This window comes from Bos mutus, unplaced genomic scaffold (genome assembly GCF_027580195.1).
Source record: "Bos mutus isolate GX-2022 unplaced genomic scaffold, NWIPB_WYAK_1.1 CTG197, whole genome shotgun sequence".
NCBI classification, from domain to species: Eukaryota; Metazoa; Chordata; class Mammalia; order Artiodactyla; family Bovidae; genus Bos; species Bos mutus.
In genome coordinates, this window is record NW_027219421.1 from 91,649 (window position 1) to 106,797 (window position 15,149).

Here is a 15,149-nt window from a genome sequence, read left to right on the forward strand (position 1 = left end):
TCATAGGAGAAGCAGACAGAGAGAGTTCTTCCTAACTTGGGGTTCTTCAGAATAGACCCCACTGTGGTGCTGGGAGTGTTGATTTCAAAGTTGTTCAACTCTAGGAGTACTTCCTACTGGGGATCTAGGAAGGCCAGACCTGGGGGCTGTGTAAGGCAGCAACTGGTAGAGGCCTGGCCCCTCTTTCAGAAGGTTTGTTTTTTTGTGGTCATAGCAGAGAAGTGGGGAATCAAGGACCTGGCTGAAGTGGGGGCTCATCCTCAGTAGTAGTACTAGAAGTACTAGTAGCAGTACTAGTTAGTTATATAGCTGATTGTATGAAGCAACTTTCCATTTTGTAATCTTCTATCATGCTGCTTGCTGGTTTTGTATTTTAGATAGTGGAAGATCTAAACTCAGTCAAGGATTTTCTAAAATTTCCTCTAAAGCTGGAGGTCCTTTGTGACCTCCAGCCCTGTTTCAATTCTTCTGGTGCACGGAACACCTTGTGGATCATCCATGATTCCCAAGCCATGTGCTGTGACCACCCACAGCACAGACATTACTGGAAGCACCAGCAGGAAGAGGTGGGTGATGCCAGTCCAGGGCAAGGCTTTTGGGGTTAGGATTTCAAAGTGTGAAAACCTCTGTCCTTTGAGAATTGAGGAGTAAACATAATGCTTGAAGAAACAAGTACCAGGCTGAGGTTGAATGTGAAGCTCTTGCAGGTTACCCCTAATTAGAACAGAACAGCGAGCAAGTTCCTAGCACGTCTGGCCCCTGTGTGCACCTCCACGGGGACCACGGGTGAGGAGGACAGAACTCCGCCTGCCCAGGGCCCTCAGAGTAGAGAAGAGGAGCCTGAATCCTCTGCCTGCACCAGAGACACAGAGACCACCTTCCCAAGTCATCAGCACTTCTCTCTAAGAGATGAGGTCTCCACCTGCTGGTATGTAAGTGGGGTGACCTCAGAGAGCCAGAGTGGGTTCACCCAGTCCCTTCCCCTCAGCAGGGAGAACTGGCCAGGGGTAATTGTCCTATTCCAAGGAATCTTGGAAATGAGCCTGTCCTTGTCCAGTCACTTGGCCTTTGAGGCGACTTTTACTGGTGGTCTCTGGTCCAGGTGGAAGCTGTAGGAAGGCATATGTTTATGCAAATATTCACTTTGGAGCTCAGATGATGAGCAAGTAGTAAACATAGTCCTCTGATTGCCACAGTGGGCTTTATGCCTCGACTCAGGGCTTGTTCCCCAAGAGCTGTACTGGGCTTGGCATTTATTTTTCAACCCTTCTGTGTCCCTCACTTGTGCTCAACCCAGGAGGCTGAGGAGTGGCTACTGGTGGCAAAGATACTGTGGGCTAAGAGCAACCAATTGCTAAATTTTTAGCAATCTGCTTAGAAGTGAAAACTTTAATTGCTGTCTAGAATATTTGGCTTTTACACATCACTTTTCTCAAGTGGAGGATCACACACAGCAAGGGAGAGGAAGATGGAACATTGAGCCAAGCAGATGGGGACCTACAGGGCAGACCTGCTATGTGCACCCTGCTGGTTCTTAAGAGTGTAGCATTAGCCATTAGATATTAGTAATATCCACAGTGATGACCTTGAGTTATAATTGAGGGGAATGCTTTCCAATCCACTTTTTCTTTTTTAAGCATATGTAAGTTTTTATTGGAACATTAAAAGAAATTTTAAAAATTGAAGTATGATTGACTTACAATGTTATGTTAGTTTCAGGTGTACAATATAGTATTCAATATTTTTATACATTGCAAAATGATTACCATAAGTCTGGTTATCATCTGTCACCATACAAAGTTTTCCCAATATTATTGAGTATATTCCCCACGTTGTACATTATATTCCTGTGACTTGTTTATTTTGTAACTGGAAGTTTGTTCCCTTAAGCTCTCTCGCCTATTTCACTTGTTACCCCACCCTACTCAATTCATTTTCTTTTAGAAGTCAAGGAAGTAGGTGATTCATTTTTAAAAGGTTCTATCCATAATGGTTAAAATATTTATCAATCTGCTTAGAAGTTAAACCTTTAATTACTGTCTAGAATATTTGGCTTTTACACATCACTTTTCTCAAGTTCTTTTCCATGCTCAGTTGTGGATGTGTCTGATGGTGAAAGTAAAGTCCAATGCTATAAAGAACAATACTGCATAGGAACCTGGAATGTTGGTCCATGAATCAAGGTAATTTGGATGTGGTCAAGCAGGAGATGGCAAGATTGATCATCAACATCTTAGGAATCAGTGAACTACAATGGATGGGAATGGGTGAATTTAATTCAGATGACCATTATACCTACTACTGTGGGCAAGAATCCCTTAAAAGAAGTGGAGTACCTCTTACAGTCAACAAAAGAGTCTAAAGTGCAGTATTCGAGTGCAATCTAAAAAACAACAGAATAATCTCAGTTCATTTCCGAGGCAAACCATTTAATATCTCAGTAATCCAACTCTATGCCTGAACTACTGATGCTGAAGAAGCTGAGGTTGACCAGTTCTGTGAAGACCTACAAGACCTTCTAGAACTAACACCAAAAAAGATGTATTTTTCGTCATAGGGGATTGGAATGCAAAAGTAGGAAGTCAAGAGATACCTGGAGTAACAGGCAAGTTTGGCCTTGGAATACAATATAAAGCAGGGCAAAGGCTAATAGAGTTTTGCAAGGAGAACACACTGGTCATAGAAAACACCTACATCCAGCAACATAAGAAATAACTGTACATATGGACATCACCAGATGGTTAATACTGAAATCAGATTTATTATATTCTTTGCAGCTAAAGATGGAGAAACTATACAGTCAGCAAAAGTAAGACCTGGAGCTGACTGGCTCAGATCAGGAGCTTTTTATTGCAAAATTCAGGCTTAATTGAAAATAAGTAGGGAAAACTATGACATTCAAGTATGACCTAAATCAAATTCCTTGTGCTAATACAGTGGAGGTGATGAATAGATTTGAGGGATTAGATCTGATAGACAGAGTGCTCGAAGAACTATGGTTGGAGGTTTGTAACATTGTACAGGAGGCAGGGACTAATACCATCCCAAAGAAAAAGATATACCAGAAGGAAAAGTGTTTATCTGATTAGGTTTTACAAGTAGCTGAGGAAAGAAGAGAAGCAGAAGGCAAGGGAGAAAGGAAAAGATATACCCAACTAAATTCAGAGTTCCAGAGAAGAGCAGGGTGAGATTAGAAGGCCTTCTTCAATGAAGAATGCAAAGAAATAGAATAAAACAATAGAATTGTATAGACTAGAGATCTATTCAAGAAAATTAGAGACATCAATAGAACATTTCATGCAAGGATATGCACATTAAAGGACAGACTTGCTAAGAACCTAACAGAAGCAGAAGATATTAAGAAGAGGTGAAAAGAATACACAGAAAAACTATATAAGAAAGACCTTAATAACCCATATAACCATGAGGTATGGTCACTTACCTAGAGCCAGACATCCTGGAGTATGAAGTCAAGTGGGACTTAGGAAGCATTACTATAAACAAAGCTAGTGCAGGTGATGGAAGTCCAGCTGAGCTATTTAAAATCCTAAAAGATGATGTTGTTAAATGCTGCATTCAATATGCCAGTGAATTTGGAAAACTCAGTAGTGGCCACAGGACTGGAAAAGGTCAGTTTTTATTCCAATCCCAAAGATGGGCAATACCAAAGAATGTTTGAACTACCATACAATTACACTAATTTCACGTGCTAGCATAGTAATGCTCAGAATCCTTCAAGCTAGGCTTCAGGAGTACATAAACAGAGAATTTCCAGATGTACAAGCTGGATTTAGGAAAGGCAGAGGAACCAGAGGTCAAGTTGCCAATATCCGTTGGGTCATAGAAAAAAACAAGAGAATTAAGAAAACAAAACATCCACTTCAATTTCATTGACTATGCTAAAACATTTGACTGTGGATTACAACAAACTGTGGAAAATTCTTAAAGAGATGGGAATACCAGACTGCCTTACCTGTCTCCTAAGAAACCTGACATGCCAGGTTGGATGACTCACAAGCTGGAATTAAAATTGCTGGGAAAAATATCAATAATATCAGATATGCAGCTAATACCACTCTAATGATAGAAAACAAAGAGGAACTAAAGAACATCTTGATAAAGGTGAAAGAGGTGAGTGAAAACACTGGCTTGAAACTCAACATTAAAAAGACTAAGATCATGGCATGTGGTACCATCACTTCATGGCAAATAGAAGGGGAAAAAGTATCATGCATTGAACCTGGATGCTTGGGGCTGGTGCACTGAGACGACCCAGAGGGATGGTATGGGGAGGGAGGAGGGAGGAGGCTTCAGGATGGAGAACACGTGTATACCTGTGGCAGATTCATGTTGATGTATGGCAAAACCAATATAATGCTGCTGCTAAGTCACTTCAGTAGTATCCGACTCTGTGCGACCCCATAGACGGCAGCCCACCAGGCTCCCCCGTCCCTGGGATTCTCCAGGCAAGAACACTGGAGTGGGTTGCCATTTCCTTCTCCAATGCATGAAAGTGAAGAGTGAAAGTGAAGTAGCTCAGTCGTGTCCGACTCTTAGCGACCCCATGGACTGCAGCCTACCAGGCTCCTTGGTCCATGGGATTTGCCAGGCAAGAGTACTGGAGTGGGTTGCCATTGCCTGGCAAAACCAATACAATATTGTAAAGTAATTAACCTCCAATTAAAATAAATGAATTTATATTTAAAAAAATAAAAAAAAAGAAGGGGAAAAAGTGGAAGCAGTGATAGATTTTATTTTGGGGGGCTCTAAAATCACTGTGAATGGGACTGCAGCCATGAAATTAAGATGCTTCTCCTTGGAAGAAAAGCTATGAGAAACCTAGAAAGCGTATTAAAACACAAAGACATCACCTTGCTGACAAAGACCCATATAGTCAAAGCCTATGGTTTTTCCAGCAGTTATGTACAGATGTGAGTTGGACCATAAAGAAGGCTGAGTGCCAAAGAATCGATGCTTTTGAACTGTGGTGTTGGAGAAGACTCTTGAGAATCCCATGGACTGCAAGGTGATCAAACCAGTCAATCCTAAAGAAAATCAGTCCTGAATATTCATTGGAAGGACTGATGCTGAAGCTGAAACTCCAATACTTTGGCCACCTGATGCGAAGAGCTGACTCATTTGAAAAGACCCTGATGCTGGGAAAGATTGAAGACAAAAAGAGAAAGGAGTGGCAGAGAATGAGATAGATAACATCACCAACTCAGTGAACATGAATTTGATCAAATCCCGGGAGATAGTGAAGGGTAGAGGAGCCTGGCATACTGCAGTCCATGGGGTCACAAAGAGTCAGAAACGGTTAGACTGAAAAACAACAAAATTCTTACCTTCTTTGTTTATTTGCTGAAATATTTCCATAAAGAGAAGCTTTGTCGATATAAACTCTTTGGCTTCCCTGAACTATAGTGTTTATGAAGCCCTAGGAAGAGTAGGGGGTATTCTCAATTTCCCAGATGATGCTAAGGTTCAGTCAGGATGAAGACCACTATGCAAAAGAGGAGCGAAGTCATATCTTGAGTCCCAATGGTTATTATCTCCCTAGATTCACTCCTTTTTCTCCTTAGCTCTGGATCTTTCTCAACTCTACCTTTGTCATCTTTTCCCCTAATTCTAAAAATTAATTGCCCACTCATTTTCCCAGAAGCTCACTGGTTTCTGCTTTATGGTTTCCTCAAGCATTTTTTCTTTGTCTTAGAACATGCTTCTGTTTTCTATTTTTTCCTCATGAATGAGAGATCAGAAGGTTGGGTAAGAAATATATCAAGTACATGTGGAAACCTGGTGGAGGAACTGTAACCACTGCGGCAATTCTAGCATCTAACTGTGTAAGAGGTTTCCTTAAGAAGCTAAAGGAGGGGTCCAATATCAGGTGTTTCCGGAAGGCTGAATACCACAGACTCCACCAAGAAATTGTGGAGAGAGACTTTCAGGTGTTAATGATGGGTGTTGTGGTATTAAATTGGGCTCTTTAAAAAATCCTTTATGATTTCACATTTGTGAAGATTTCTTGTGAAAAAATAAGAAGTATATCCTCAGTTGGTTGTGGAAAGAATATTCATGGGATCTTAGATTGATATGAAAGATAAAAGGTTTATGGGAGCAATTTTTGACCTTGTTCCTACTCTCCAGAAAGTTTTAATTTGGTTAATTTCATGATTGATAATGAATATTGTTTAAATTGTTCTCTTTCTTACTAGTTGAAAGTTAGAATCAATAGTGAACAGATGAGAGAATTTCACAGTGGCACGCACCAGTACCAGTTTACATGCAGTATGAGAATAGCTTACAGGAATGGCTGCCATCTATGTCCCCAGCGTGAGCCTCAACTGGCCCTCATCTCTTGGGATCCTTTCCAAGAAGGGCATAGTAATCAGAAATTGTGCCTTCCCTTGGGAGTCACATCAGTGTTCCATTTGGAGTTAATACTTGAACAGAGCATTGGGCATATGCAGGAGTTAATCTTCTGGCAACTGGAAAGCCTTTCGCCTAGTAGACCTTAACTAGTTGCTACCAAATGCCAGAAATGGAGACAGTTACAGGTTATAAATGCTGCTGCCAGCTGGCCTTTTAAATGAATCTTCATATCTAACCTTATCTTTTATGTGATGAGGATGTATATACTCAGTCTACCTTTAATGAATGCAATCACTTCTGCACTATGCATTCTGGAAGCTTTAAAGAATCGTTAGTATGTGTATTCTTATTCTCTATGTGTACTTTGGGGTTTTGCTTTAACAATTTTGTGTTATTGACTATTTTGTTTTCTATTTTGTTGAGAGAAATTACTGGAAATTTTCTCTTTACTTATTTTTCATTTTTAACTTATTTTTCTTAAGGAGTATAAAATCAATTGTATTTCAGTAGTTTCAACTTATGCTAGAATGGAAATTCCTTATACTTATGCTTTTTACCAATTTTCTGAATTATTATAACTACTCCCTGTTGGAGGCAAAGTAGTGCCTAAGAATAACAAATAATTCTATGAGCAAAGTATTTCAAATAAAAGTTCTAATTTGTGTTCAAAAACACTTATTATCTTTTTAAAACTTCAGTCCCAAATAAAAATAAACACTATCAAGGAAAAAAATATAGTGGACACATGAGTGGAAGATCTTGGCCTTGAACTGGCATTACACCTTAATCAGGCTATTTGCTCTCAGCAGAAAAATCTAGATGATCAGATGGCAATGGCCTTTATTTTGGTCTCTCTCTCTCTTTTATTTTATTTTTTTTTTTTGGTTAACCTGTTGCATCTATCAATGTTATCTTTTGTGGATGACATCACATATAATGTCTTCTTTTTCTTAAAATTACACCAATGTTAGGAGAGTTGAGTAATAGGTAACAGTAATTCCCAGAAACAATCATAAGTTTCAGGAAAGTTTGGGATGACAGGTGTTAGTGCTGGACCTATGGTGGAGAGCCTCCACTCTGTGGCTGCAGAGTGGCTGCCCTTGGCCATACCTGGGCTGGGAGTGCCCATGTGTACAGTTTGATGTTCTTGCTTCTCTGTGTGGGCCTCTACATTTACATCTCAGGAAACTCAAAATAGTCTGTTTTATGATCTACTGTATAGGTGCTCTTCCATAAGCTCTTAATGCCCCTTGGGATAAATGGTGGAGATTGATGGAAATGTAACAGTGAACCTTTGTGTTCTTGAGAACTGAAGATCTTACTCTGATCTGATAATCTACTCATAATTCTTCAACTAAACAGTGTCCCTTCTCTATAGTAGATGAAGGATATTGTGACCTCATGGAAGGTGAGGTGCAACCCGTGAATGTGTGTGTGCATGTGTGAGAGCAATAGGAGTGTTGAGTTTTGATGATATGCTTATCTAAAGGACAGGAACAGCTTTCTGTAAATGCCCTGATCGGGCACTAGTTGGTTGAGCAGAAAATGCATGTTAGTTTTGTTTCCTGTTTGGTGTTCTGTATTCTCCTTCCTGTCCTCTTGCAAGTGGATTCTTCAGCTTTGGGCAGACAGAAGAGAGCTATCAAAAGCAAACCTGTCAGTTGTTTACCTTGTCTATATTGATAAGCAGTGATTGATTGAAAGGAAAAGCTTGTTTCAAAGTTGAGCTTCTGAAAGATTTCCAGACTTGACATTTTGTCTTTTAAGAAGCCTGGGGAGGAAATGATATTGCAGACTGAGGTGTTTACTTTTGGTAACTTGGATTTGTGTTGAGTGTTTACTTTTCCTTAATGGGGAAGAAGGGGACCCTCAAGGGGTGACTAGAGGGAGGAAGTAGGTTGCAGGCTAGAGTGGCTGTTTGGTAGGGTGGGCAAGTTTAGTTTTGGGAAAGAAAATTATTTTTCCTAAGTCTTACCAGGTAAGCTCCAATGCCCCTCCAAGTCACTAGTTTAGGATTTTAATAATTTCCTTGAAGAATAGATAGTTGGTAATATTTCTTCCAAATCAGCACCTGCAGTGTATGGCAGATGAAGAACCATGGATGACATAAATTTTTAGCCTGGCTTCTGCCACATTTAATTTTTTATTTCAAAAAACATCCTAGATTCTAGTTGGTAGAAACATATTGAGGCAGTGCACTGTGGAGTGGAGAGAATAGGAATCTCCCAAGCCTGATTTCCTTTGATGCTCCAACAGGTGCTGGGCTCCATTCTCTTTATCTACCAACATGTGGAGTTCCAAGTGGAAAATGGTGGATGTGTTTGTGCCAGTATCTCAGTTCATAAAGGCTTTGTAAAATTGTTTTGACTGCTCTGGGTCTTTGTTACAGTGAGCAGGCTCTTCACTGTGGCATGAGGGCTTCTCTGGTTGTGCCATATGGGCTCCAGAGCATGCAGGTTCAGTAGCTGTGGCATACAGGCTTTCTCGTTGTGGTGTGTCGGCTTAGTTATAACACAGCATGTGGGATCTTAGTTCCCCGCCTAGGGATTCAACCTGTGTCCTCTGCATTGGAACGCAGATTCTTAATTACTAGACCACTAGGGAAGTCCCCATGAAGGCTCTTAAAACAGAAGATGATGACAAAGCATGTGTCTCCCACACATGAACCATCTTGACTTTCTGTTGGGCTGAGATTTAAGAGTACATAACACACGGAGAGCTGCTAGCAGGGATAATTCGCATGCAAGAAAATTTCTTACCTTTTTTTTTTTTGCTACCTTTTGCTACTTCGGTCAAGACTCTCTTGATATTTTGCCACATGTGTTCTAAAGCACAGATTATAATATTTGTTAAGCATCCACAGTATACTAAGCACAATGTATTAAGGTTTTATTGGCTTTGAATGTAAAATTTACTTTAAGGTTAAAACTACTGTCTCTTGTCTTATAGAAGATAGTCGATCTGCATATCTTCTTTTATAGTAGCCATGAATGTAGCATTTTTTCAAAATACCTTTTTAACATGATGATAGTAATAAAAATGAAGCTTGTGTTTAGAAAAGGTGGTACAGTGTACATTTCTAATTAAGCTTTTTTTCTTTTAGGAAGGCACCAGAGTAGTTCAACCCATACTTTTGGGGAAGATTGTTAGTTATGTTGAAAACTACCATCTTGCTGGTTCTGCCACTTTGCATGAAGCCTATGGCTACGTGGCAGGACTGAGCGCCTGCGTGCTCATGTGGGCCATTCTGCACCACTTGTACTTCTTTCACATTCACCGTGTGGGGATGAGGCTGAGAGTAGCTGTGTGCCATATGATCTACCACAAGGTAAGTGTCACTCGGTACCACAGTGTGTACCTTCCCTGAAGCACCAGAAACATTTGGGGAAAGTTTGGGGCTTCCCTGGTTGCTCAGATGATAGAGAATCTGCCTCAATGCAAGAGATGCAGGTTCGATCCCTGGGTGGGAAAGATCCCCTGCAGGAGGAAATGGCAACCCACTCCAGTATTTTTGCCTGTAGAATCCCCATGGACAGAGGAGCCTGGTGGACTCCATGGAGTCACAAAGAGTCAGAAATTACTGAATGACAAAACAACAAATCTGTAAATTATAAATTTTGTAACTGGAATCATTTATACCTTACTGGAGAAGCTTGCTATTTGCATCAAGTCAATTTTGTTGCTGTAAGCAAACTTTACCAATAAATAAAAAAAGTTTTCTATTGAAGTCAGGTCAGGGCTGTCTTTGTTAATTTTTCACCATATACTGCTATGTAACATCCACTAAATTTGTAATTAAATCTGATTAAAAAGTATCAAAAGTATCAAATTAATTTTCAGTGCTTTCATGCCTAAATCTCCTAGTGGTGTTTATGGAAATTGTGTTGTTGTTCATTAAACACTTCATTTATATCAAGCTTATATTTAAAAAAAGTGAACTTCAATGATTATATCTATAAAATTAAATCTAGAAACAAAGAATATCTTTGAGAAAGGAAATGATTATAATTTTAAAAGACCCATCTGAGACTTCTGGTACCAGATGGTGGAGTAGGACATGTGCTTATCTCCTCCTGTGAGAATACCAAAATCGTAGCTAGCTGTTAAGCAACCATTGACAGAAGACACTGGAACCTACCATAAAAAGATACCCCACCACGTCCAAAGACAAAGAAGAAGCATCAATGAGATGGTAAGGGGACTGCAAATGTGATAAAAATCAAATCTCAGACTTTCCGGGTGGGCGACCCACAATCTGGAGAACAATAATACCAAAGAAGTTTTCCCACTGTTGTGAAGGATTTGAACCTCATGTCAGGCTTCCCAGCCTCGGATCTAGCAAAGGGATTGGGAATCTCTAAGGAATCTGATTTTGAAGGCTAATGGAATTTGATTATAGGACTTCTACAGGACCGGAGGAAACAGACTCCGCTCTTGGAGGGCACACACAAAATCTTGTACATGTCAAGATCCTGAGGAAAGGAGCAGTGACCCCAAAGGAGACTGAATCAAACAAATCTGCTAGTGTTAGAAGGTCTCCTGTGGAGGTGTGGGTTGGTAGTGGCTCACGATGGGAGCGGGGGTACTGGCAGCAGCAGTCCTGGGAGGGGTCCCTTGGCATAAGTTCTCTTGGAGGTTGCTATTAGTCCTACCATAGAGCCTGTAGATCCAAGGGCTGGGTCTCCTCAGGCCAAACAACTAACAGGGAGGGAGTGCAACCCCACCCATTGGCAGATAATTGGAATAAAATTTTACTGAGCATGACCCTACCCATCAGAGAAAGAGCCAGTTTTTCCCACCACTGTCCCTCCCATCAGGAAGCTTATACAAGGCTTTAGCCTCATCCATCAGAAGGTAGATGGAAGAAGCAAGAAGAACCACAAATCCATAGTGGCTAGAACCAAAACCACATCACAGAAAGTTAACCAGGATGAAAAAACTGAGGGTTTTGTTCCAGATGAAGGGACAAGATAAAACCCCAGAAAAACAACCAAATCACTGGAGATAGGCAGCCTTCCAGAAAAAGAATTCACATAGTGAAGATGATCCAGGATCTCAGAAAAAGAATGGAGGCAAAGATTGAGAAGATGCAAGAAATGTTTACCAAAGACCTAGAAGAACTAAAGAACATACAGAGATGAACAATACACTAGAAGGAATCAATAGTAGAATAACTGAAGCAGAAGAATGAATAAGTGACCTGGAGGACAGAATGGTGGAAATCACTGCCATAGAATAGAATAGAATATAGAAAAAAAGAAGACAGCCAAAGACACCTCTGGGACAACATTAAACATGCCAACATTTGCAGTGTAGGGCTACCAGAAGAAGAGAGAGAGAGAAAGGACATGAGAAAACATTTGAAGAAATAATATCTGAAAACTTCCCAAACATGGGAAAGTAAATAGACCAACCAAGTTCAGGAAATGCAGAGACTCCCAGGCAGTATAAACCCAAGGAGGAACACACGGAGACACATAGTAATCAAAATGACAAAAATTAAAGACAGAGATAAAATATAAAAAACAACGAGAGGAAAAAAAAAAAAAAAAACAATAACAAATAATGTACAAGGGAACTCCCATAAGGATATCAGCTGATTTCTCAACAGAAACCCTACAAGCCAAAAGGGAATGACATGATATATTTAAAGTGATGAAAAGGAAGAATCTACCACCAAGAGTACTCTACCCAGCAAGACTCTCTTTTAGATTTGATGGAGAAAACAAAAGCTTTCCAGACAAGCAGAAGTTAAAGAGACTCAGCACCACCAAACTAGTTTTACAACAAATACTAAAAGAACTTCTTTAGGCAAGAAACAAGGGAAGGAAAAAATCTACCAAAAAAGTAAACTCAAAACAATTAAGAAAATGGTAATAGGCTCATACATATTGACACTTACCTTAACTGTAAAATGAGTAAGGGCACCAACCTAAAGACATAGACTGATTGAGTAGATGAGAACATGTGCATTTATGCACTTCTTCTTACCATGCCACTCTACTTAACCCACCAAATTGTGGGTAATTATTTTATATTGGTAGGTTAATCATGTTTCCATTATGACTTGTAATTATCTTTTATTTTTTGTTTGGCTAATGATTGTGATGGAGAAGGAAGTAGCAACCCACTCTAGTATTCTTGCCTAGAGAATCCTATGCATGGAGGAGCCTGGTGGGCTGCTGTCCATAGGGTCACACAGGGTTGGACATGACTGAAGCGATTTAGCATGCATGCATGCATTGGAGAAGGAAATAGCAATCCACTCCGGTATTCCTGCCTAGAGAATCCCAGGGACAGAGGAGCCTGGTGGGCTGTTGTCTATGGGGTCACATGACTGAAGTGACTTAGCAGCGGCAGCAGCAGCAGCATTGATTGTGAAGGACTTCGCTAGTGGCTCAGACAGTAAAGAAACCTCCTGCAATGCGAGAGACCTGGTTTCGATCTCTGGGTTAGGAAGATCCCCTGGAGAAGAGCATGGCAACCTACTCCAGTATTCTTGACTGGAGAATCCCAAGGACAGAGGAGCCTGGCAGGCTATAGTCCCTGGGATTGCAAAGAATTGGACACAACTGAGTGACTTTCACTTCGCTTCACTTCACTGACTGTGAAAACTGATAAATACTTTTACTATTTTGATTATGTAACTATTATTCACTTAATACCATTGTATCATGATTGATCAATAGAAAGTAATAGAATTCTGTATTACAAAAAAAAAAAAAAAGGCCAATCTAGTTATATTCAATGTAATTGGAAGGTAATAGCAACCCACTCCAGTACTCTTGCCTGGAAAATCTCATGGACGGAGGAGCTTGGTAGGCTGCAGTCCATGGGGTCGCTAAGAGTCGGACATGACTAAGCGACTTCACTTTACTTTCCACTTTCATGCACTGGAGAAGGAAATGTCAACCCACTCTACTATTCTTGCCTGGAGAATCTCAGGGACGGGGGAGCCTGGTGGGCTGCTGTCTATGGGGTCGCACATGACTGAAGTGACTTAGCAACAAAGAAATATATAAATGAAATTCATGTCAAATACAAACTAACTCACTATATTCTATAGATATAGTTATTTCAATGTATTAAAGAAAATTATATAGTATTTGAATAAAACTCAAAACTTTACAGTGTTTTATTAATTCTGGAGAGAATTTATTGCTTTTCAAGTTATTTTCAATACACTATTTCATTTATTATTTAGTATGCATTAAATCACTTTTAATGAGACTTGACTTGATGTGTACCATGATTTTCGTATTGATAAATGCCATGAAATTATTCTAAATACTAATTTACCCCTGGCCTTCAGTTCAGTTCAGTCACTCAGTCATGTCCAAATTTTGCGACCCCACGTACAGCAGCATGCCAGGCCTCCCTGTCCATCACCACGTCCCAGAGTTTACTCAAAGTCATGTCCATTGAGTCGATGATGTCATTCAGCCATCTCATCCTCTGTTGTCCCCTTCTCTTCCCACCATCAGTCTTTCCCAGCATCAGGGTCTTTTCCAGTGAGTCAGCTCTTAGCATCAGGTGGCCGAATTATTGGAGTTTCAGCTTCAACATCAGTCCTTCCAATGAATATTCAGTCCTTTAGGATGGACTGGTTGGATATCTTTGCAGTCCAAGGGACTCTTAAGGGTCTTCTCCAACACCACAGTTCAAAATTATTTCTTCGGTGCTCAGCTTTCTTTATAGTCCAGCTCTCACATTCATACATGACTACTAGAAAAACCATAGCTTTGATGAGATAGACCTTTGTTGGCAAAGTAATGTCTCTGTTTTTAATATGCTGTCTAGGTTGGTCATAACTTTTTTCCAAGGAGGAAGTGTCTTTTAATTTTGTGGCTACAGTTACCATCTGCAGTAATTTTGGAGCCCCCTACCCCAAGTCTCTCACTGTTTCTATTGTTTCCCCATCTACTTGCCATGCATGAAGTGATAGGAGCAGATGCCATGATCTTAGTTTTCTGAATGCTGAGTTTTAAAATGTTTAAGTTTTAAACATTTCACTCTCCTCTTTCACTTTCATCAAGAGGCTTTTTAGTTCCTCTTCACTTTCTGCCATAAGGGTGGTGTCATCTGCATGTCAGGGGTTATTGATATTTCTCCCAGCAATCTTGATTCCAGCTTGTGCTTCATCCAGTCCAGAATTTCTCATGATATACTCTGCATATAAGTTAAATTAGCAAGGTGACAATATGCAGCCTTGATGTACTCCTTTCCTGATTTGGAACCAGTCTGTTGTTCCATGCCCAGTTCTAACTATTGCTTCTTGATCCTCATACAGATTTCTCAGAAGGCAGGTCAGGTGGTCTGGTATTCCCATATCTTTAAGAATTTTCCACAGTGTGTTGTGATCCACACAGTCAAAAGCTATGCCATAGTCTATAAAGCCGAAGTAGATGTTTTTTGAAAACTCTCTTGCATTTTTGATGATCCAGCGGATTTTGACAATTTGATCTCTGGTTCCTCTGCCTTTTCTAAATCCACCTTGAACATCTGGAAGTTCATGGTTTACATACTATTGAAGCCTGACTTGGAGAATTTTGAGCATTACTTTGCTAGCGTGTGAGATGAATGAAATTTTTCAATAGTTTGAGCATTCTTTGGCATTGCCTTTCTTTGGGATTGGAATGAAAACTGACCTTTTCAGTCCTGTGGTCACTGCTGAGTTCCAAATTTGCTGGCATATTGAGTGTAGCACTTTAACTGTATCATCTTTTAGGATTTGAAATAACTTATCTGGGATTCCATCACCTGCACTAGCTTTATTC

The 15,149-nt window shown here is 40.1% G+C and overlaps 1 protein-coding gene across 1 annotated transcript in view; it reads left to right on the forward strand.

Moving 5' to 3' along the window:
• The window catches only part of LOC102280321 (ATP-binding cassette sub-family C member 4), a 219,622-nt gene that overhangs the window by 90,998 nt on the left and 113,475 nt on the right, over positions 1–15,149 (forward strand). Inside the window, 1 exon segment of the mRNA XM_070366731.1 lies at positions 9,476–9,700. Within this exon segment, the coding sequence (XP_070222832.1) occupies positions 9,476–9,700 (225 nt within the window).